Source organism: Pristiophorus japonicus, chromosome 20 (genome assembly GCF_044704955.1).
Source record: "Pristiophorus japonicus isolate sPriJap1 chromosome 20, sPriJap1.hap1, whole genome shotgun sequence".
Lineage (NCBI taxonomy): Eukaryota > Metazoa > Chordata > Chondrichthyes > Pristiophoridae > Pristiophorus > Pristiophorus japonicus.
In genome coordinates this window covers 71,674,089-71,695,653 of record NC_091996.1, presented here as the reverse complement: position 1 = coordinate 71,695,653, position 21,565 = coordinate 71,674,089, and the positions used below count along the sequence as shown (strand labels likewise).

The 21,565-nt window shown below is 48.1% G+C and overlaps 1 protein-coding gene across 2 annotated transcripts in view; it reads left to right on the top strand.

Annotated features, from left to right (window-relative positions):
* The window catches only part of LOC139232561 (rab-like protein 6), a 114,245-nt gene that overhangs the window by 70,683 nt on the left and 21,997 nt on the right, over positions 1–21,565 (top strand). For both annotated transcript variants that reach the window (XM_070862986.1, XM_070862985.1), the window contains one exon: positions 5,311–5,414. In XM_070862986.1, the coding sequence (XP_070719087.1) occupies positions 5,311–5,414 (104 nt within the window). The remainder of the gene's footprint in view (positions 1–5,310; positions 5,415–21,565) is intronic.

Here is a 21,565-nt window from a genome sequence, read left to right as displayed (position 1 = left end):
GGTGATCATTTTCCAACAGTCTATTGACTCTGGATCGGTTCCTATGGACTGGAGGGTAGCGAATGTAACACCACTTTTTAAGAAAGGAGGGAGAGAGAAAACTGGTAATTATAGACCGGTTAGCCTGACATCAGTAGTGGGGAAATGTTGGAATCAATTATTAAAGATGAAATAGCAGCACATTTGGAAAGCAGTGACAGGATCGGTCCAAGTCAACATGGATTTATGAAAGGGAAATCATGCTTGACAAATATTCTAGAATTTTTTGAGGATGTAACTGGTTGAGTGGACAAGGGAGAACCAGTGGATGTGGTGTTTTTGGACTTTCAAAAGGCTTTTGACAAGGTCCCACGCAAGAGATTGGTGTGCAAAATCAAAGCACATGGTATTGGGGGTAATGTACTGACGTGGAAGGAGAATTGGTTGGCAGACAGGAAGCAGAGAATCGGGATAAACGGGTCCTTTTCAGAATGGCAGGCAGTGACTAGTGGGGTACCGCAGGGCTCAGTGCCGGGACCCTAGCTCTTTACAATATACATTAATGATTTTGATGAAGGAATTGAGTGCAATATCTCCAAGTTTGCAGATGACACTAAGCTGGGTGGCAGTGTGAGCTATGAGGAGGATGCTAAAAGGCTGCAGGGTGACTTGGACAGGTTAGGTGAGTGGGCAAACGCATGGCAGATGCAGTATAATGTGGATAAATGTGAGATTATCCACTTTGGTGGCAAAAATATTATCCGAATGGCGGCAGATTAGGAAAAGGCGAGACCTGGGTGTCATGGTACATCAGTCATTGAAAGTTGCCATGCAGGTTCAGCAGCCGGTGAAGGCGGCAAATGGTATGTTGGCCTTCATAGCGAGAGGATTTGAGTATAGGAGCAGGGAGATCTTGCTGCAGTTGTTCAGGGACTTGGTGAGGCCTCACCTGGAATATTGTGTTCAGTTTTGGTCTCCTAATCTGAGGAAGGACATTCTTGCTATTGAGGGAGTGCAACGAAGGTTCACCAGACTGATTCCTGGGATGGCTGGACTGACCTCTGAGGAGAGACTGGATCGACTGGGCCTGTATTCACTGGAGTTTAGAAGGATGAGAGGGGATCTCATAGAAACATATAAAATTCTGACGGGACTGGACAGGTTAGATGCGGGAAGAATGTTCCCGATGTTGGGGAAGTCCAGAACCAGGGGACACAGTCTAAGGATAAGGGGTAAGCCATTTAGGACTGAGATGAGGAGAAACTTCTTCACTCAGAGTTGTTAACCTGTGGAATTCCCTACGCAGAGAGTTGTTGATGCCAGTTCATTGGATATATTCAAGAGAGAGTTAGATATGGCCCTTACGGCTAAAGGGATCAAGGGGTATGGAGAGAAAGCAGGAAAGGGGTACTGAGGTGAATGATCAGCCATGATCTTATTGAATGGTGGTGCAGGATCGAAGGGCCGAATGGCCTACTCCTGCACCTATTTTCTATGTTTCTATGGACTGATTGAGCCGAATGGCCTGTTTCTGTGCTGTATATCCTGTGTATTTGTGTTTTAATAGGAGCGTGAAATAGGTTCAAACGTACTGGGACTGGACTGGGACGAACAAAGCTTTCTATTTTGGTAGAATTAGATAATTAGAGGACTGGTGAGAAGGTCAGCTCTAAAGCCTGATGAAGTAGGTCAGCAGTGCAGGATCTGATACTTGTTGTATTCTGTGTAGGTGGATAAATATTTCACAGGTAGTACGGCTCCTGTTACATTGTTATCTGTAAGGTCTCTAACAATGGATGGATCTGTTAGTCCGGGTCACTTGGCTCAGCTGTGAACTGTGCTGTGGCTGCAGTGTGATGTACTGTTGTTGCTGTTACTGTCATTGGTTGCTTATTAACACCAATGACTAACTGGGGCTCCCTGGGCTGTCGAAGCCTGTGAACCAGCTTGACTTCCTAAAGATGTGAGACCTACTTTAGGTGTCGCTGGCTTTCTAGAAAATGCACCTCACTGCTCACCATTGCTGGAGGAATTGCAGTGGAGCTGGGCTGAAGCTTGGTGGTCCTCACTTGAAAGCACTGCCTGCTAGTGCATCAACGCGGTGTGTCAGCCCCAAGCACCACAGTTAAACACACAATCCTGATTTAAGGGTAAAATGTGATTTTCTGTAATGTCCGGCTCAGCATACTGAACCCACCTTGTTAGCCTCCGAATATTACACAGACATCTGATCACCGGAGCAGTATTGTGTGTCGTTGACAGTACGGTGTATAATGTTCCAGAGTTATGATAAACACTGCCACAGATCACTGTGCCTTGGGACTACAGTCTTTCCTATCCGGTGCTATTAATAGCCTCTGCCTTTGTGTTCCCTCTCTCAGCAAGCATGGAAAAACAGACTTGTTTTTCGACCTGCAGAAGGGAAAAGCTTTTGCAATGCTGAGGGCCATGTTTTTCATTAGATTTATAGATGAGTTTAATGAGGGAGCACTAACGTTGCTATTTACAATTTTCTAAGTAAATTCTACGATTTTTTTTCAGGATCAGTAAACAACAATATTGTTCTGATTTTGTCCTTTTAAATAACCTCAATTTTTCCTGGCTTTTAATGCTGAAGAATTGGTGCCAAGACTCATCCCATTGGTGACGTCATCCCACACATCCCATTGGTGACGTCATCCCACACATCCCATTGGTGACGTCATCCCACACATCCCATTGGTGACGTCATCCCACACATCCCATTGGTGACACCAATTTATATGTATTTGATGATATCACCACTCAATTATGTCACCATGTAATGTACACACAGACATTTCATGATGATACCATTTATGTTGGGTGGTGAAGTCATTGCATACATTAAGAACTTGTATTTATATATTGCCATTCCAGATCTCAGGATGTTCCAAAGTGCTTTGCAGCTAATGAAGTACTTTTGAAGTGTGCAGTCACTGTTGTAATGTAGGAAACGGAGCAGCCTATTTGTGCACAGCAAGCTCCCACAAAGAACAATGTGACAATGAACTGATAATGGGGCCAAAATTCCCATTTTGCACCTCCTATTAGCGTCTCCAGGGGTTTCGCTGGGGGGAGGGGATGAAATTGCGTGGGAGTTACGGAGGTGTGAAACCGGTAACGCCGCACCCCCACTGGTAGTGCCCTGGACCATTGCGCCTCTGCCGATGACATCATCGGTCTGTGCGGCAACCCCTTTTTTTCCCCATGGCGGAATTTGGCAATGCTCGCCCCAGCCTCGCAGGCCACAAATCGGGCCGGTCACCCATCGCGGGGCCAACCTTAAAGGGAGGTACGCTGCACCGCGCATTGCCATCTTTGTTTTTCATCCCTTTACCGGTCGGGCCGGTCGCCGCTCCTTTCGTGGGGTCCAGGCCGCGATCGTGCAGCCCTGCACTCCGTCTCAGTTCCGGGCTGCCGCCATGGTACCCCTTGGCCCTGGTGGCCCAGTGGAGGCCTTCAAAAGGCCCACAGAGTTCACAGTGTTCCTCCCCTTTAATGGAAGGGGAGCAGCATTGAAACGTGCCAGCGCTACGTGGAGAGACCGTGGAGAGCTGCCGAACCCGCCCCAAAGCGAAATGGAGCACATGACATTGCGTTCCACTTCCTGTGTGGGGTGAATAACGGAATTTCACAGCTGGGGCAGGAATTCCGTGCTGACGCAGGAGCAGCCTATTTGTGCACAGCAACCTCCCCTCAGTGACCGCCCCCAAACGGGGAGTCGGCAAATTTCAACCCCAATCTGATTTTAGTGATGCTGGTTGGGGGATAAATATTGGCCAGGACACTGAGCAGAACTCCCCTGTTCTTTAAAATAGTGCCATAGAATGTTTTACGATCACCTGCGAGGGCAGACGGGGCCTCGGTTTAACGTCTCATCCAACAGTGCAGCACTCCCTCAGTATTGCACGAGAATGTTGGTCTGAATTATGTGCTCAAGTCTCTGGGGTGGGACCTGAAGCCGCGACCATCTGACTCGGGGGGTGAGAGCACTACGCTCTGAGCCTCAGCCAACCATATTTGGTCTCCCTCAATATTTGAGTTCGATCTGTTCTGGGACATGATGGCACTGAGGTTTCATCCTCGTGCTGCTTCCTTTGAGGAGTGGAAGATTTTGGTTGGTTGGCGTCAGTCACTTCATGGCCAGGATGAAGGACCATCTTCAATCCGGGTTTTAATGTGATGTTCAATCAAAACATTAGGGAAACCGACCACTAAACGGAAGTTGTTGAGGGTTGTGGGCAATGTTCCCTGTAAGCTGGGCGGCCATGCAGCACTGCAGGCAACCCATTCAGCGGCTTGCCGGCATTTCAATGTAAACACCGTGCATGCGTTGTATGAATTACAGGCAACATTGGTTGTTGGTGTGGAACCACCAGGAGAGGCGAGGGGTCACTTCACTTGCTTTGCGGCTGTGTCATCGGCCAGCATCAGTTGGGTACCTCTGGAGCCGAGACCAACTCTCAAAGCATTACAGTCTTCGTCTGTCAGCTGAGGAGGACTAGTCTTTGTTCCCGTGTTACTGTAACCTGGACCGAAAGGTACATGCTGAGCCTGTATTTTATATACGGCATATTTCCTGTTCCGTGTGTGGCGGTTGAATGAATGCGGGCACGTGAGTGATAAGTTAGTCCTGCCCGTTCTAACCTTCACATACAGGCCGCCCTCCTGTCTGAGCCCAGGGGGGTCTTTCTGTTGTGGTTCTAAAACATCTTTTATATTTTAAAACCATTTTATAGTTTATAGATATTTGCATTGTTAATTAATCTTGCATCTCTGTGTGTGTGCGCTGGATTCAAATGTTCCCCTCCCAGCTGACTCCACAGGTAAAGAACCGACAGGGCACCTCCGTGAGTCAGCAGAGCTTGGGATTGTACAGCCACTTATCCATTCACTAACCTATCTGTTGTAGGAGAAGGCAAGGGAGGGGAGGAGTTTCAGGTTTGAAGTCCTGGCAAAGAATGGGTTAGAGTTGGGGGCGCTGCGATGAGTCTTGCATTCACCACAGTGAGCATGCAGGCAGGAGGGAGAGAGCGTATGATGGAGCATTTGGAGCTTAGCAGAACAAGAGAGAAAAGGTCAAAGCAGCACAAAATGGTATTGATGAGCGAGAAATGAGAAAGGTTGCAATGGAGAAAGGGATCACCTATCAAATGATGAGCTTTTTCTTGTATCCAGTCCAGGAGTGCAAGAGATTTGCCCAGAACAATGAATTCTGGGGAGTTGAAGAGTAATCTGTGTTGACTCTGGATTGTGGGTAAGTGGGTGCCCTATTTACTAGACTGTTCACTGACTCTCCTCTTCCCACAGCGAGAGACGTTGTTGAGGCAGCTGGAGACCAATCAGCTTGATATCGACGCCACGCTGGAGGAACTCTCCGTACAACACGAAACTGAGGACCAGAACTATGAGCTGTAGGTCTTTCTTTAATATCACACTTGGCACAGCAGTAGGACTTTCTAAGCTCAAATTGCTTTCAATCAAAATTTACTGGGTTTATTCCATTTTGACTAGATGTGTGTGTTCTGCAAAATGCTATTTTGCCATGTGATTTTTTTTTTTCCTCCCTGCATAATGTAGGATGTTATTTTATGGAATTATAAGGGAACAAGGTACCATTTGCCAAAAAAAAACTTGTGTTTGTAAAATGCTCCTTGTATCTTCAGCACTATCCAAAGCGCTTCACAACCATTTACCTTTTGAAGTATAGTCACTCTTGTTATGTAGACAAACACTGATATTTGCACAAAGCAAGGTCCCATTGACACCAGTGAGATAAATGACCTAATAGTCTGTATAGTGAGGTTGATAAAGGGATGTATATTGGCCAGATCATCGGGAGAACTCCGCTGTTCTTCAAATAGTGTTGTGGGATCTTTTACGTCCACCAGAGAGGGCAAACGGGGCCTCAATTTGCCATTTCATCCAAAAGATGGCACCTCTGACAGTGCAGCAATCCCTCAGTACTGCACTGGAGTGTCAGCCTTAATTATTTGCTCAAGGTCTGGAGCAGAGCTCAAACCCACAGCCATCGAGCTCGAGGCGAGTGTGCCACCACTGAGACAAGCTAGCACTGTGATGTCCAAAGATGATTTGTTCTCCCACAGTCAGACTACTGCAGACAAAATTTAATGACTCGAACATGAGTGGGTGAGGGATGTTCACAAGATCACACCATTTTAAAAACTGCTCGAATTGAGCCACTTTCCATGTTATCTCATTCACCACAGAGGAGGAATTAGAGTCTGATCCCGGACAATTCCATGAGATCAGTTGGAAGGTGATCCCAGAGAGTTCCATGGGATATGATATAATTGGCATCACGGAGACATGGCTCCAGGGTGACCAAGGCTGGGAACTCAACATCCAGGGGTATTCAACATTTAGGAAGGATAGACAGAGAAAAAGGAGGCGAAGTGCTGGTTACCGAGATGAGGAGAAACTTCTTCACCCAGAGAGTGGTGAACCTGTGGAATTCTCTACCACAGAAAGTAGTTGAGGCCAATTCACTAAATATATTCAAAAGGGAGTTAGATGAAGTCCTTACTACTAGGGGAATCAAGGGGGTATGGCGAGAAAGCAGGAAGGGGGTACTGAAGTTGCATGTTCAGCCATGAACTCATTGAATGCGGTGCAGGCTAGAAGGGCCGAATGGCCTACTTCTGCACCTATTTTCCTATGTTTCTTCTATGTCTAAAGAGGAAATTAATGCAATAGTAAGGAGGGACATTAGCCTGGATGATGTGGAATCAGTATGGGTGGAGCTGCGGAATACCAAAGGGCAGAAAACGCTAGTGGGAGTTGTGTACAGACCACCAAACAGTAGTAGTGAGGTTGGGGACAGCATCAAACAAGAAATTAGGGATGTGTGCAATAAAGGTGCAGCAGTTATCATGGGTGACTTTAATCTACATATTGATTGGGCTGACCAAACTGGTAGCAATGCGGTGGGGGAGGATTTCCTGGAGTGTATTATGGATGTTTTCTAGACTAATCTGTCGAGGAACCAACTAGAGAGCTGGCCATCCTAGACTGGGTGATGTGTAATGAGAAGGGACTAATGAGCACTCTTGTTGTGCGAGGCCCCTTGGAGAAGAGTGACCATAATATGGCAGAATTCTTTATTAAGATGGAAAGTGACACACTTAATTCAGAAACTAGGGTCCTGAACTTAAGGAAAGGCAACTTCGATGGTATGATGCGTGAATTGGCTAGAATAGACTGGCAAATGATACTTAAAGGGTTGACGGTGGATAAGCAATGGCAAACATTTAAAGATCACATGGATGAACTTCAGCAATTGTACATCCCTGTCTGGAGTAAATATAAAACGGGGAAGGTGGCTCAACCGTGGCTAACAAGGGAAATTAAGGATAATGTTAAAGCCAAGGAAGAGGCATATAAATTGGCTAGAAAAAGCAACAAACCTGAGGACTGGGAGAAATTTAGAATTCAACAGAGGAGGACTAAGGGTTTAATTAAGAAGGGGAAAATAGAGTACGCGAGGAAGCTTGCAGGGAACATAAAAACTGACTGCAAAAACTCCTATAATTATGTGAAGAGAAAAAGATTAGTAAATACAAACGTAGGTCCCTTGCAGTCAGAATCAGGTGAATTTATAATGGGGAACAAAGAAATGGCAGACCAGTTGAACAAATACTTTGGTTCTGTCTTCACAAAGGAAGACACAAATAACCTTCCGAATGTATTAAGTGAAAGTGGGTCCAGTGAGAAGGAGGAACTGAAGAACATCCTTATTGGGCAGGAAATTGTGTTAGGGAAATGATGGGATTGAAGGCCGATAAATCCCAGGGGCCTGATAGTCTGCATCCCAGAGTACTTAAGGAAGTGGCCCTAGAAATAGTGGATGCATTGGTGATCATTTTCCAACAGTTTATCGACTCTGGATCAGTTCCTATGGACTGGAGGGTAGCTAATGTAACACCACTTTTTAAAAAAGGAGGGAGAGAGAAAACGGGTAATTATAGCCTGACATCAGTAGTGGGGAAAATGTTGGAATCAATCATTAAGGATGAAATAGCAGCGCATTTGTAAAGCAGTGACAAGATCGGTCCAAGTCAGTGTGGATTTATGAAAGGGAAATCATGCTTCACGAATCTTCTGGAATTTTTTGAGGATGTAACTAGCAGGGTGGACAAGGGAGAACCAGTGGATGTCGTGTATTTGGACTTTCAAAAGGCTTTTGACAAGGTCCCACACAAGAGATTGGTGTACAAAATCAAAGCACATGGTATTGGGGGTAATGTACTGACGTGGAAGGAGAACTGGTTGGCAGACAGGAAGCAGAGAGTCGGGATAAACGGGTTCTTTTCAGAATGGCAGGCAGTGACTTATGGAGTGCCGCAGGGCTCAGTGCTGTGACCCCAGCTCTTTACTATATACATTAACAATTTAGATGAAGGAATTGAGTGTAATATCTCCCAAGTTTGCAGATGACCCTAAACTGGATGGCAGTGTGAGCTGTGAGGAGGACGCTAAGAGGCTGCAAGGTGACTTGGACAGATTAGGTGAGTGGGTAAATACATGGCAGATGCAGTATAATATGGATAAATGTGAGGTTATCCATTTTGGGGGCAAAAACAGGAAGGCAGAATATTATCTGAATGGTGGCAGATTAGGAACATAGGAACATAAGAATTCGGAACAGGAGTAGGCCATCTAGCCCCTCGAGCCTGCTCCGCCATTCAATAAGATCATGGCTGATCTGGTCGTGGACTCAGCTCCACTTACCGCCCTCTCCCCGTAACCTTTAATTCTCTTATTGGTTAAAAATCTATCTATCTTTGACTTGAAAACATTCAATGAGCTAGCCTCAACTGCTTCCTTGGGCAAAGAATTCCACAGATTCACAACCCTCTGGGAGAAGAAATTCTTTCTCAACTCGGTTTTAAATTGGCTCCTCCGTATTTTGAGGCTGTGCCCCCTAGTTCTGGTCTCCCCGACCAGTGGAAACAACCTCTCTGCCTCTATCTTGTCTATCCCGTTCATGATTTTAAATGTTTCTATAAGATCACCCCTCATCCTTCTGAACTCCAAGGAGTAAAGACCCAGTCTACTCAATCTATCATCATAAGGTTCATTTCTGGAATCAGCCTAGTGAATCGTCTCTGTACCCCTTCCAAAGCTAGTATATCCTTCCTTAAGTAAGGTGACCAAAACTGCATGCAGTACTCCAGGTGCGGCCTTACCAATACCTTATACAGTTGCAGCAAGACCTCCCTGCTTTTGTACTCCATCCCTCTCGCAATGAAGGCCAACATTCCATTTGCCTTCCTGATTACCTGCTGCACCTGCAAACTAACCTTTTGGGATTCTAAAAGAGTTTCTAAAAGAGTTTCTAAAAGAGTTTCATGCACAAAGACCCCCAGGTCCCTCTGCACCACAGCATGTTGTAATTTCTCCCCATTCAAATAATATTCCCTTTTACTGTTTTTTTCCCCAAGGTGGATGACCTCACACTCTCCGACATTGTATTCCATCTGCCAAACCTTAGCCCATTCGCTTAACCTATCCAAATCTCCTTGCAGCCTCTCTGAGTCCTCTACATAACCCGCTTTCCCACTAATCTTAGTGTCACCTGCAAATTTTGTTGCACTACACTCTGTCCCCTCTTCTAGGTCATCTATGTATATTGTAAACAGTTGTGGTCCCAGCACTGATCCCTGTGGCACATCACTAACCACTGATTTCCAACCGGAAAAGGACCCATTTATTCCGACTCTGCTTTCTGTTCGCCAGCCAATTCTCTATCCATGCTAATACATTTCCTCTGACTCCGCGTACCTTTATCTTCTGCAGTAACCTTTTGTGTGGCACCTTATCGAATGCCTTTTGGAAATCTAAATACACCACATCCATCGGTACACCTCTATCCACCATGCTCGTTATATCCTCAAAGAATTCCAGTAAGTTAGGAAAAGGGGAGGTGCAACGAGACCTGGGTGTCATGGTTCATCAGTCATTGAAAGTTGGCATGCAGGTACAGCAGGCAGTGAAGATGGCAAATGGCATGTTGGCCTTCATAGCTAGGGGATTTGAGTATAGGAGCAGGGAGGTCTTACGGAAATTGTACAGGGCCTTGGTGAAGCCTCACCTGGAACATTGTGTTCAGTTTTGGTCTCCTAATCTGAGGAAGGACGTTTTTGCTATTGAGGGAGTGCAGCGAAGGTTCACCAGACCTCTTCCAGGGATGGCTAGAGTGACATATGAGGAGAGACTGGATCAACTGGGCCTTTATTCACTGGAGTTTAGAAGGCTGAGAGGGGATCTCAGAAACATACAAGATTCTGACGGGATGGGACAGGTTAGATGCGGGAAGAGTGTTACTGATGTTGGGGAAGTCCAGAACCAGGGAACATAGTCTTAGGATAAGGGGTAGGCCATTTAGGACTGAGATGAGGAGAAACTTCTTCACGAGAGTTGTTAACCTGTGGAATTCCCTGCCGCAGAGTGTTGTTGATGCCAGTTCATTGGATATATTCAAGGGGGAGTTAGATATGGCCCTTACGGCTAAAGGGATCAAGGGGTATGGAGGGAAAGCAGGAAAGGGGTACTGAGGGAATGATCAGCCATGATCTTATTGAATGGTGGTGCAGGCTCAAAGGGCCGAATGGCCTATTTCTGCACCTATTTTCTATGTTTCTATCTGTTGGAGGGTGATCCCAAAGAGTTCCATGGGATCAGTTGGAGGGTGATCCCAGAATGTGTTCCCACTTTTTTCTGCAGGAACAAAACAATGCAGAATTATTCACAGAAATGAATCGATTTGAGAATGAGAAAGATAGTGCTGGTAACGAACCAATTGGGGCCGGGGATCATGTTTGGGCTTGGGAGTGGGAATTCCTGCTGTTGCTCTGTGTTTAGAAAGTGTTCAGTTTGAAGCTGAGAGTTCATCTATTTTTAATCGCAAATACATTCACGTTTTGAATATGTCTTTTGTTAACACACATCGAAAGTCTTCGAACTAGAATCTGTTGCTGGAATTGTCATTTCTCCCCAGTAACGTACTGTTCTGACCACCTATCCCAAGCATATTGCTGCAGGCAGAGATTGATTCCAGGAGTATGCTTCATTCCGGCCTCACACTCACTCCTGTCTACTTTTCCTTAGTGTAATACACCTACTCCTCCCCCCTCCCCAAACAAATAATGATTAATGGGGGGGGGGGGCACGTGGCGTGTTAGGGGAGGGGGAGGGGCACGTTTGGGGAGGGGCGGGGGTGTTTTGCGGAGCGGAGGGGAGGGGCGGTTTGCGGAGGGGAGGGGCGGTTTGCGGAGGGGAGGGGAGGGGCGGGGGCGGTTTGCGGAGGGGAGGGGCGAGGGCGGTTTGCGGAGGGGAGGGAGGGGCGGGGGTGTTTGTGGAGGGGAGGGAGGGGCGGGGGTGTTTGCGGAGGGGAGGGAGGGGCGGGGGTATTTGCGGAGGGGGGGGAGGGGCGGGGTTGTTTGCGGAGGGGAGGGAGGGGCGGGGGTGCTTGCGGAGGGGAGGGAGGGGCGGAGGTGCTTGCGGAGGGGAGGGAGGGGCGGGGGTGCTTGCGGAGGGGAGGGAGGGGCGGGGGTGCTTGCGGAGGGGAGGGAGGGGCGGGGGTGTTTGCGGAGGGGAGGGAGGGGCGGGGGTGTTTGCGGAGGGGAGGGAGGGGCGGGGGTGTTTGCGGAGGGGAGGGAGGGGCGGGGGTGTTTGCGGAGGGGAGGGAGGGGCGGGGGTGCTTGCGGAGGGGAGGGAGGGGCGGGGGTGTTTGCGGAGGGGAGGGAGGGGCGGGGGTGTTTGCGGAGGGGCGGGGGTGTTTGCGGAGGGGAGGGAGGGGCGGGGGTGTTTGCGGAGGGGAGGGAGGGGCGGGGGTGTTTGCGGAGGGGAGGGAGGGGCGGGGGTGTTTGCGGAGGGGCGGGAGGGGCGGGGGTGTTTGCAGAGGGGCTGGGGTGTTTGCGGAGGGGAGGGAGGGGCGGGGGTGTTTGCGGAGGGGAGGGAGGGGCGGGGGTGTTTGCGGAGGGGAGGGAGGGGCGGGGGTGTTTGCGGAGGGGAGGGAGGGGCGGGGGTGTTTGCGGAGGGGAGGGAGGGGCGGGGTTGTTTGCGGAGGGGAGGGAGGGGCGGGGGTGTTTGCGGAGGGGCGGGGGTGTTTGCGGAGGTGAGGGAGGGGCGGGGGTGTTTGCGGAGGGGAGGGAGGGGCGGGGGTGTTTGCGGAGGGGAGGGAGGGGCGGGGGTGTTTGCGGAGAGGAATAAACCCCAGACCAATTCATGGGGAAAGGTATTCTGAAAAATTCCTCCCTGATCCCCGACGGTGATTAAAAATGAGTTCCAGGAGATAACCGTGACTGAGGAACGTCACACAACATCCCAGCTACCCTCTGCAGTGATATCGGCCGTCTCCATTAACCTGCCGGAGGGGAGGAATAGCCTTCAGGGAGTGGAGGTGGTGATGGCCCTGGAGGGGTGAAGGAAGACCCTGGGAGGGGGGGGTGAAGGGTGGCCCGGGGGGCTGGGGGGGGTGTTGAGGGATGGCCCTGGGGGAGGGGTGAGGTAAGGTGCAGAGAGCGTTCGGGGGTACCGGAGGGATGTGCTGAATGGATTTTTTTTGTCCTTGACGTTATATGAGAAAACATAATTTGCAGTGGGTTATCATGTGAGGCAGTGCTCTCCATTGTTGAATGTTTGACAGTGGATATGATCAGTGAGAGACAAATGATCAGCTATCCCCTGTAAGAGAAGGCTAGTGTCCCTGACATTGAATCCGTGGTGCCTGGCTTCTAATTTATTTATTTGAAGCCATTGTAATGTTGGATGAGAGGTTCTCGGAGATTAGTTTTCCAATCGGCAGTCACCTTTCAGCACTGCAGTCAGCTCCAATCCTGCCGCGCTGTGGGACACCGAGGCTCTCTGCCGGAGCTCAGCACCCTGAGCTGATTGAGGCTCCATAGCCTACCCTTGCACAAGGGGGAGCTCTCCAGGTTATCCCCCAACAGCTTGTCTGGCCTGCATTTTGATTCGGAATCTGGAGCTGCTGGGAAGGCAATCCCTGTCACATGTTAACTTGTAACTCTGCCACTTCTTCAGTTATGTGATTGACCAGGTGGGTGGAATCATCACAAGTACGTTCGAGGCTAGTCGATAGTTTCAACGCAATGTTCAGATCAGTGAATATTCCTGTCAATGTAACAAGCTGCAAAGCCACGTGGAATTTCGCTAGATTGACTTGCCTTTTGCCGTTCTGTGTTGGAGATAGAATTTCCTTGTTACTTTCGTGGGAGTTACCGAATTCCCCCTCAAGCTAATGTGAATTGGAACGCCTGTGTGTATGTGTGAGAGTGTAGTGTGTGTGTGTGTGTGTGTGTGAGTATGTAGTGACTGCCTATGATGATAATGAGTATGTAGTGTGTGTGTTTGTGTGTAGTGTGTTTGTGTGTATGTAGTGTGGTGTATGTGTATGTAGTGTGTTGTGTGTGTGTGTGTATGTAGTGTGTTGTGTGTGTGTGTATGTAGTGTGTTTGTGTGTAGTGTGTGAGGATTCGAGTGAGGAAATGTAATACACGGCTACTTCGTGACCCAGTGTGTAATGAAAGCTCACATGACTGATATTAATTGACTCCGAGGGCAGAGGTCGCATACAGGCTTGAAACAAACATCCCTGAAGCTATTTCTCTCAGGTTGCTGAGAGAGACAAGGAATGGGATTTGCGAAGTGCTAGAAATCACCCTGTCAAAGCCATTGAATGCTGAGGAGATCCCATTGCATTTGAAATAACTACTTGCATTTATACCGCTCATTTAATGTAGAAAAACATCCCAAGGTACTTTACCGATGGAGAAAACGCATAAAAGAGAATGGATGCCAGAGTGGGAAAGATAGAAGTGACCAAAAGCTTGGCCTGGGTTTAAAGATGGAGAGTGAAGTGGAGAGATGGAGGGAGTTTGAGAGTATAACAGAGGCAGAAGACTTTGCCACCAATGATGAGCTGAAGAGAGGGGCAGATGCACAGGAGGGCAGAGTCCGAGGGGTGGAGGAGCAGATACAGCGCTGAGGGACATTGCACAGGAAGGGTGAGGTGAGACCAGAGAGCATTTGAAGGTGAGGACGGGGATTTTAAATTTCTTGCATTAAAAAAAAATGCTGGCCCCCAGCTGCCGATGATCCCTAACCTCGCTGAGCTTTGGGCACATTGGAGTTTATGGAGAAATGAAGCATGCAAGGGTTTTAGTGAGTGTGAGGGAGAGAGGGGTGGTGCTGGAGGCAATCAGTATTGGTGACAAAGTATTGGGATGTTGTGCTTTGAAGCTCAGCTCTGGGTGTCTCAGGGTGGCAAGGTTTTGCATAGCCTGAGCTATGAAAGGGGATGGAGGTGAGGGAGGTTTGTGGTGGGGATCCAAACAATGGCTTCAGTCTTTGTGATAGTCATTTGCAGGAAATTCTGACTAATCTGATTAATGTCAGAGGAACGGACTCATCTGATGTCAGAGGAACAATATGCATTAGATATGTTAGCACGGAGGTGGTTAAGAGCAGTGATGGAGATCTGGAGCTAAGTATCAACAGTGTCGTTGGTAAAATGCTGGAGTCCATTATTAAGGAAGCAGTAGCGGGACATTTGGAAAAGCATAATACAGTCAAGCAGAGCCAGCATGGTTTTATGAAAGGGTAATCATGTTTGACAAATTTGCTGGAGTTCTTTGAAGATGTAATGAGCAGGGTGGATAAGGGGGGAACCAGTGGATGTGGTGTATTTGGATTTCCAGAAGGCATTCGATAATGTACCACATAAAAGGTTACTGCACAAGATAAAAGCTTATGGGGTTGGAGGTAATATGTTAACATGGATAGAGGATTGGCTAACTAACAGAAAACTGAGAGTCGGGATAAATGGGTAATTTTCTGATTGGCAATCAGTAACTAGTGGGGTGCCACAGGGATCGGTGCTGGGGCCTCAACTATTTACAATCTATATTAATAACTTGGATGAAGGGACCGAGTGGTTAATGTAGTGACGTTTGCTGATAATATAAAGATGGGTGGGAAAGCAAGTTGTGAGGAGGACACTCAAAATCTGCAAAGGGATGTAGACAGGCTAAGTGAGTGGGCAAACATTTGGCAGATGGAGTATAATGTGAGATTATCCACTTTGGTAGAAAAAGTAGAAAAGCAAATTATGTAAATGTAGAAAAATTGCCCCTCCCAGGAGATCCCATGGCTCCGTGTGTGGTGGAGTGTAAAATGTTGCGATATGTCGGGTATCGTGGTTGTGGGGCAGACTGGTTGGGCCGGATGCTCTTTACCTGTTCGTCATTGTTCATAGGTTTATATGTAACCTTCAGGGCTGTTGACCAAAGGCCGTGTGGCTCTTTGTTGGCCGGCGCGGACACAGTGGGCCGAAATGGCCTCCTCCTGCACTGTAAATTTCTCTGTTTCTAAAGTGCTGCAATACAGAGGGACCTGGGGGTCCTTGTGCATGAAACACAAAAAGTTATTCTGCAGGTACAGCAAGTAATCAGGAAGGCAAATGCAATGTTGGCCTTTATTGCAAGGGGGATGGAGTATAAAAGCAGAGAAATCCTGCTACAACTGTACAGTGAGGCCACACCTAGAGTACTGCGTACAGTTTTGATCTCCGTATTTAAGGAAGGATATACAGGTGCAGCGTCCCAAATTCGGGACCGAGGCCGTTCCGGATTCTGCGTTTTTCCCGACTTTGGAACGTCTTTCTGGAAACGCCCGAGCCCAGGTTCTGGTATTTCCGGATTTCGGAACGTCAGAAAACTGGTGGGGGAAGGGGGAGGGGAGGCTCTCCGAGGAGCTGTTCTGCTTTGGAGGCTGTTCAGAGAAGGTTCACTAGGTTGATTCCTGAGATAAGGAGGTTGACTTATGAAGATAGGTTGAGTAGTTTGGGCCTGTACTCATTAGAACTCAGAAGGATGAGAGATGATCTTATCGAAACATATAAGATAATGAGGGGGCTCGACAAGGTGGATGCAGAGAGGATATTTTCACTCATGGGGGAAACTGGAACTAGGGGGCATAATTTCAGAATAAGGGACTGCCCATTTAAAACTGAGATGAGGAGGAATTTCTTCCCTGAGAGTTGTAAATCTGTGGAATTCTCTGCCCCAGAGAGCTATGGAGGCTGGGTCATTGAATATATTTAAGGCGGAGATAGACAGATTTCTGAGTGATAAGTGAGTAAAGGGTTCTGGGAAGAGGGCAGGGAAGTGGAGCTGAGTCCATGATCAGATCAGCCATGATCTTATTAAATGGCGGAGCAGGCTCGAGGAGCCGAATGGCCTACTATTTATTATGTTCTTATGTTTCTTATTAAACCATCTGGAAACGACTCTTGTGCAAGTGTATGATGTCACCAAAGGGCAGCGTGTAGGTGAAGAAGAGAAGGGAGCTGAGAATAAATCCTTGGGCAACTGTGGAGGTGGGAAGAGAAGCTGTTGCTGGAGATGTTCTGTCTGAACTGGGAGTTGGGACCATGTGGGGACAGTCAAATGGAGTTGGACGACACAGGAGCGAGGATGAAGGGGAATGAAAAGCTGGCCACATCAAATACTGGAGAGCTCGAGAGGAAAGAATAATGCACCATGGTCACAGTCCCCGAGGGTGTTTTGGGGTTTGGTTTGGGTGTCTCGCTGCTGTGAACTGGGTGGAAGCCAGACTGAAAGGATTAAAAGAAAGAAAGAACTTGCATATCTATAGCCCCTTTCACAATCTCAGGACGTCCCAAAGTGCTTGACAAGCAATGAAGTACTTTGGAAGTGTGGTCACTGTTGTAATGCAGGAAACGCAGCTGCCAGTTTTGGGTGCAGCAGGAACCCATAAACAGCAATGTGGTAATGACCAGATCGTCTGTTTAGTGATGTTGGTAGAGGGATAAATATGGTTGAGGGCCAGGACACAACAACAACTTATATAGTGCTTTAACGTAGTAAAAAGTTCCACGGCGCTTCACAGGAATGTCATCAAACAATATTTGTAACGCCGGTTTGAGAGGGTGAGACAAGCTGCCCAAAGCACAGAGCCATGAACAAACTAACACGTCGCCCTTATTCAGGTGACTGATTATTCACTTCCAGGAAACTACTGGTTACATCAGCACCAGGAAAAATAATGGAACAACGTATCGGGAGCAAATTCAGGGATTCTCCAAACGTGAACCCAGTAAATAGCAGCCAATATGACCTCGGGCAAAGGACCTCTCTGACCAAGTGCGCTGACTGCTTTTGAGAAAATGATGCCAAGAATGTGGTTTCTCTGGATTTACAGAAAGCTTTTTCCTTCATTACACCAGTGACTACACGTGAAAAGTTCTTCATGGGCTGTAAAGCACTTTGGGACGTCCTGAGGTAGTGAAAGACTCAATAGAAATGCTAGTCCTCGTTATTTATCTAAGTGCATCACAGTAAGCAGCTGATTAAGGTCAAAGCCGGGGGAGGTCCAGGTAAAACCAGCAAATGGGTGCTTGTCAGAGAAGAGAGGGCAGCAGGTATTTGTTGGGGAGGAGAGGAGGGGAAGGGAATGTTGAACAATGTTTTCCTGGCCAGCCTCCAAAACTCCAGCCTCTGTAATCCTCAGCTCAATCAAAATTCTGGTGCCCGTACCCTCCCCTGCACCAAATTCCACTCACCCATCACCCTCTGCTCACAGACCTACATCAGCTCCTGGACCACAACATCTCAACATTCAATTCCCTCATGGCCCTGCCACTTCCGGTCTCAATCACTGGGTGTGTTACAGATTTACTTGGACATCTGAGCAATGTTCCTGGGACGTAGGGAGCCAGGGCTCGTCAATGTAAGTAAACTGAACGTTGAAGCCAAAAATAACTAGAGAAAAAAGAATTAACGAACCTCAAAAACGTGAGTGTTCAGGAAGAGATGTTGGCCAGGCTAGATGCTTTTCGTTGTATAGAGTCTTTAACAGGCACTTTAAGACATAATCTGAAGGATGGCTCCTCCGACAGTGCAGTGCTCATGAGGACACAAGTGTCCTCGACTCCATCCCGCAGCATGCTACCCGCCACCACCTCCGCACAACCCCAGCTCAGCATGAGGTTGAAAAGGCCATCCGACAACTGAAGAACAACAAGGCCTCAGGAGCAGATGAAATCCCCGCCGAAGTACTAAAGCTTGGCAGCACAAATCCATGAACTAATTTATCTTATGTGAAAGGAGGAGAGCATGTCAAGGGATCGCAGAGACACTGTAATCGTGACCATCTTCAAGAAAGGTGACAAGTCTGATTGCGGTAATTGCAGTGTTACCGCGGTAATTACTCGTGATACCCACCCTCCTATATGCTTCAGAGACATGGACTATATACAGCAGGCACCTTAAAGCACTGGAGAAGTACCACCAAGGCTGCCTCCGCAAGATCCTGCAAATCCATTGGCAGGATAGGTGCACCAACGTCAATGTTATTGCTCAAGCCAACATCCCTAGCATCGAAGCATTGACCACACTCGATCAGCTCCGTTGGGCGGGCCACACCGTCTGCATGCCTGATACTAGACTCCTAAAACAAGCAATCTACTCCGAGCTCCGACACGGCAAGCGAGTTCCATGTGGGCAGAGGAAACGCTTCAAGGACACCTTCAAAGCCTCCTTGACAAAGTGCAACATCCCCACCGACTCCTGGGAATCTCTGGCCCAAGTCCGCTCAAAGTGGAGGAGGAGCATCTGGGAAGGCACCGCACACTTCGAGTCCCTTTGCCGGGAGTACGCGGATGCCAAGAGCAATCAGTGGAAGGAGCACAAGACAACCCAAGCAGCTCACCCATCTGTCCCTCCAACCACTGTCTGTCCCACCTGTGACAGAGACTGTAGGTCCTGCATTGGTCTCCTCAGTTACCTGAGAACTCGTATTAGTGTGGAAGCAAATCATCCTCGACTCAGGAGGACTGCCCAAGAGAGGAGAAGACTCCCTCTGACAGTGCAGCGCTCCCTCACTAGTGCCCCTCCGACAATGCAGCGCTCCCTCACTACTGCCCCTCCGACAGTGCAGTGCTCCCTCAGTACTGCAGTGAAGCATCAGCCAGGATAATGTGCTCAAGTCCTGGATTGAGACTTGAACCCACCACTCGGAGATGAGCATGCCACCATTGAGGCAGAGAGAAGGTTGGCTGGAGGAGGAAGGAAAAGCAAGAATTGGGTTAATCCAGGGGCAAATGCTCCTGACCTGTAATCTGATGGAGCTGGAGAAAGCAACAAACATAACTGGGACTGAACTCAAAAAAACATCCATTTACATCTGTTGGCAATTTTGTTTCTTTTAAGTAGCGTGAGTATTGACCCTGGTGCTGCCTGCAGTGAAGCTTGAGAGGTTTGGTGAAGACTCGCGATCCCCAAACATTGTGGGTATAAAGTGATGTTAACTCCCTAGTGCCTCCGTTTCTATGTTTATAACCATATCATTAGTCATTAAAGGGTAAGCTTGACAGGATATCTGCAGTTCTGCAGCTGGAGAGCGCTCGGGGAGCAGTCGGTAAAGTGCTTTCCATCACCAACCTGCATTCTGGAATTCTGTACCACATTGATGCACTGCAGAATGAAAATGGTCAAAGATCGACCTTTTGAAATCCATTTATGAACAGGATTTTGTACATGGATGAATGGGTGCTCTCACCTCTAACCTTGCTCACTCCATGGCAACTTTTCCCCCTTCCCCGACGGTGTCACAGAGGCCCTCCAGACGGGTCCACGGCGCTCCTCAGCTGCACAGCACACTCTCCCTTGCCCGCACCCTCACTGCAGTCAGCTCCTATTCTAACTCCCTTTTCAGCCTTGCTGGTGCCTTGCACTGTTGGCTTTGACCTTGCCCATCCCTGATTTTCATTGCTCCACCATCGGTGGCCGTGCCTTCAGCTGCTGAGTCTCTAAGCTCTGGAACTCCCTCCCTAAACCTCTCTGCCTCTCCACCTCTCTTTTCTCCTTTAAGATGCTCCTTAAAACCTACCTCTTTTACCAAGCTTTTGTTCACCTGTCCTAATATCTCTTTGTGGCTCGGTGTCAAATCTAATTTTATTATGCTCCTGGAAAGCGTCTTGGGATGTTTTATTATGTTAATGGGGCTGTGTAAGCACATGTTATTGTTGATAAAGACCTTTTTTCCTCGGATCTTTGATGCAGTTTCCCCAGGGTGCTGTGGGAACAGCCGATCAAAGGGGCTTATTTCGGCAGCCCTGGAGATGATGCAGTAAAGTTTTCTCTGATTGCTCGGAGTTGGTCACGTGACCAATATGGGCCCAAGAATTCTTTGCAGAATGAAATTGTAAAATTAGACAGGTAGTGAAGATACACTGGTATCGTGTACAGGCACGCAATCTCTGATTGTGAAGTGGCTCCAAAATTGCACAATTTTTCTCCCATAGCCCAAATTAAAGTGCCAGCTGTGGCTCAGTGGTAGCACTCTTGTCAGAGTCAGAAGGTTGTGGGTTCAAGCCCCATTCCAGAGACTTGACCCCATAATCCAGGCTGACACTCCAGTGCAGTATTGCACTGGTCGGCGGGTCAGTACTGAGGGAGCGCTGCACTGTTGGAGGGTCAGTACTGAGGGAATGCCGCACTGTCGGAGGGGCAGTACTGAGGGAATGCCACACTGTTGGAGGGGCAGTACTAAGGGATGCTGCACTGTCGCAGAAGCAGTACTGAGGGAGTGCTGCACTGTCGGAGGGGCAGTACTGAGGGAGCGCTGCACTGAGGGACCGTACTGAGGAAGCGCTGCACTGTCGGAGGGTCAGTACTGAGGGAGTGCTGCACTGTCGGAGGAGCAGTACTGAAGAAGTGCTAGATGCTGATTTGAAAAAGTGGAATTAAATCCTCAAGCAGCAACATCCAAATGTGTTCATCTGGGAAATAATAGTTAAATTAAAGAGCTTTTCATGACCTCGGGACGTTCCAGAGCGCTTTACAGCCAATGGATTACTTATGAAGTTTAGGTACTGTTGTAATGTAGGAAACACAGCAGTCAGTTTGCGCACAGCATTGTGTTAATGACCAGATCACCTGTTTTAGTGATGTTGGGTAAGGGTTCAATATTGGCCAGGACACCGGGGAGAAATACCCTGCTCTTCAAAATAGTGGCATGTAATCTTTTACATCCACGTGAGAGGGCAGGCGGGCCTCGGTTTAATGTTTCATCTGAAAGGCGTCACCTCCGACAGCGCAATACTCCCTCAGTACTGCACTGAAGTGTCAGCCTGGATTATGGGCTCAAGTCTCTGGAGTGAAACTTGAATCCATGATCTTCTGACTCCGAGGCAAGAGTTGGAAGGAGATTCAAGGTAGGTTCTGAATGTCTCATTCCGAAAAGTTTAAAATTAAATAGTTTAATATTTGACACCACCAGAATGGAGTGTTGCTTTAATTTACAGGGTACCATATTGACAAGGCATTTGACAGGGTGCCACATAAAAGGTTACTGCACAAAGTTCACGGAGTTGGGGGTAATATATTAGCATGGATAGAGGATTGGCTAACTAACAGAGAACAGAGAGTCGGGATAAATGGTTCATTCTCTGGTTGGCAACCAGCAAATAGTGGGTTGCCGCAGGGATCAGTGCTGGGAC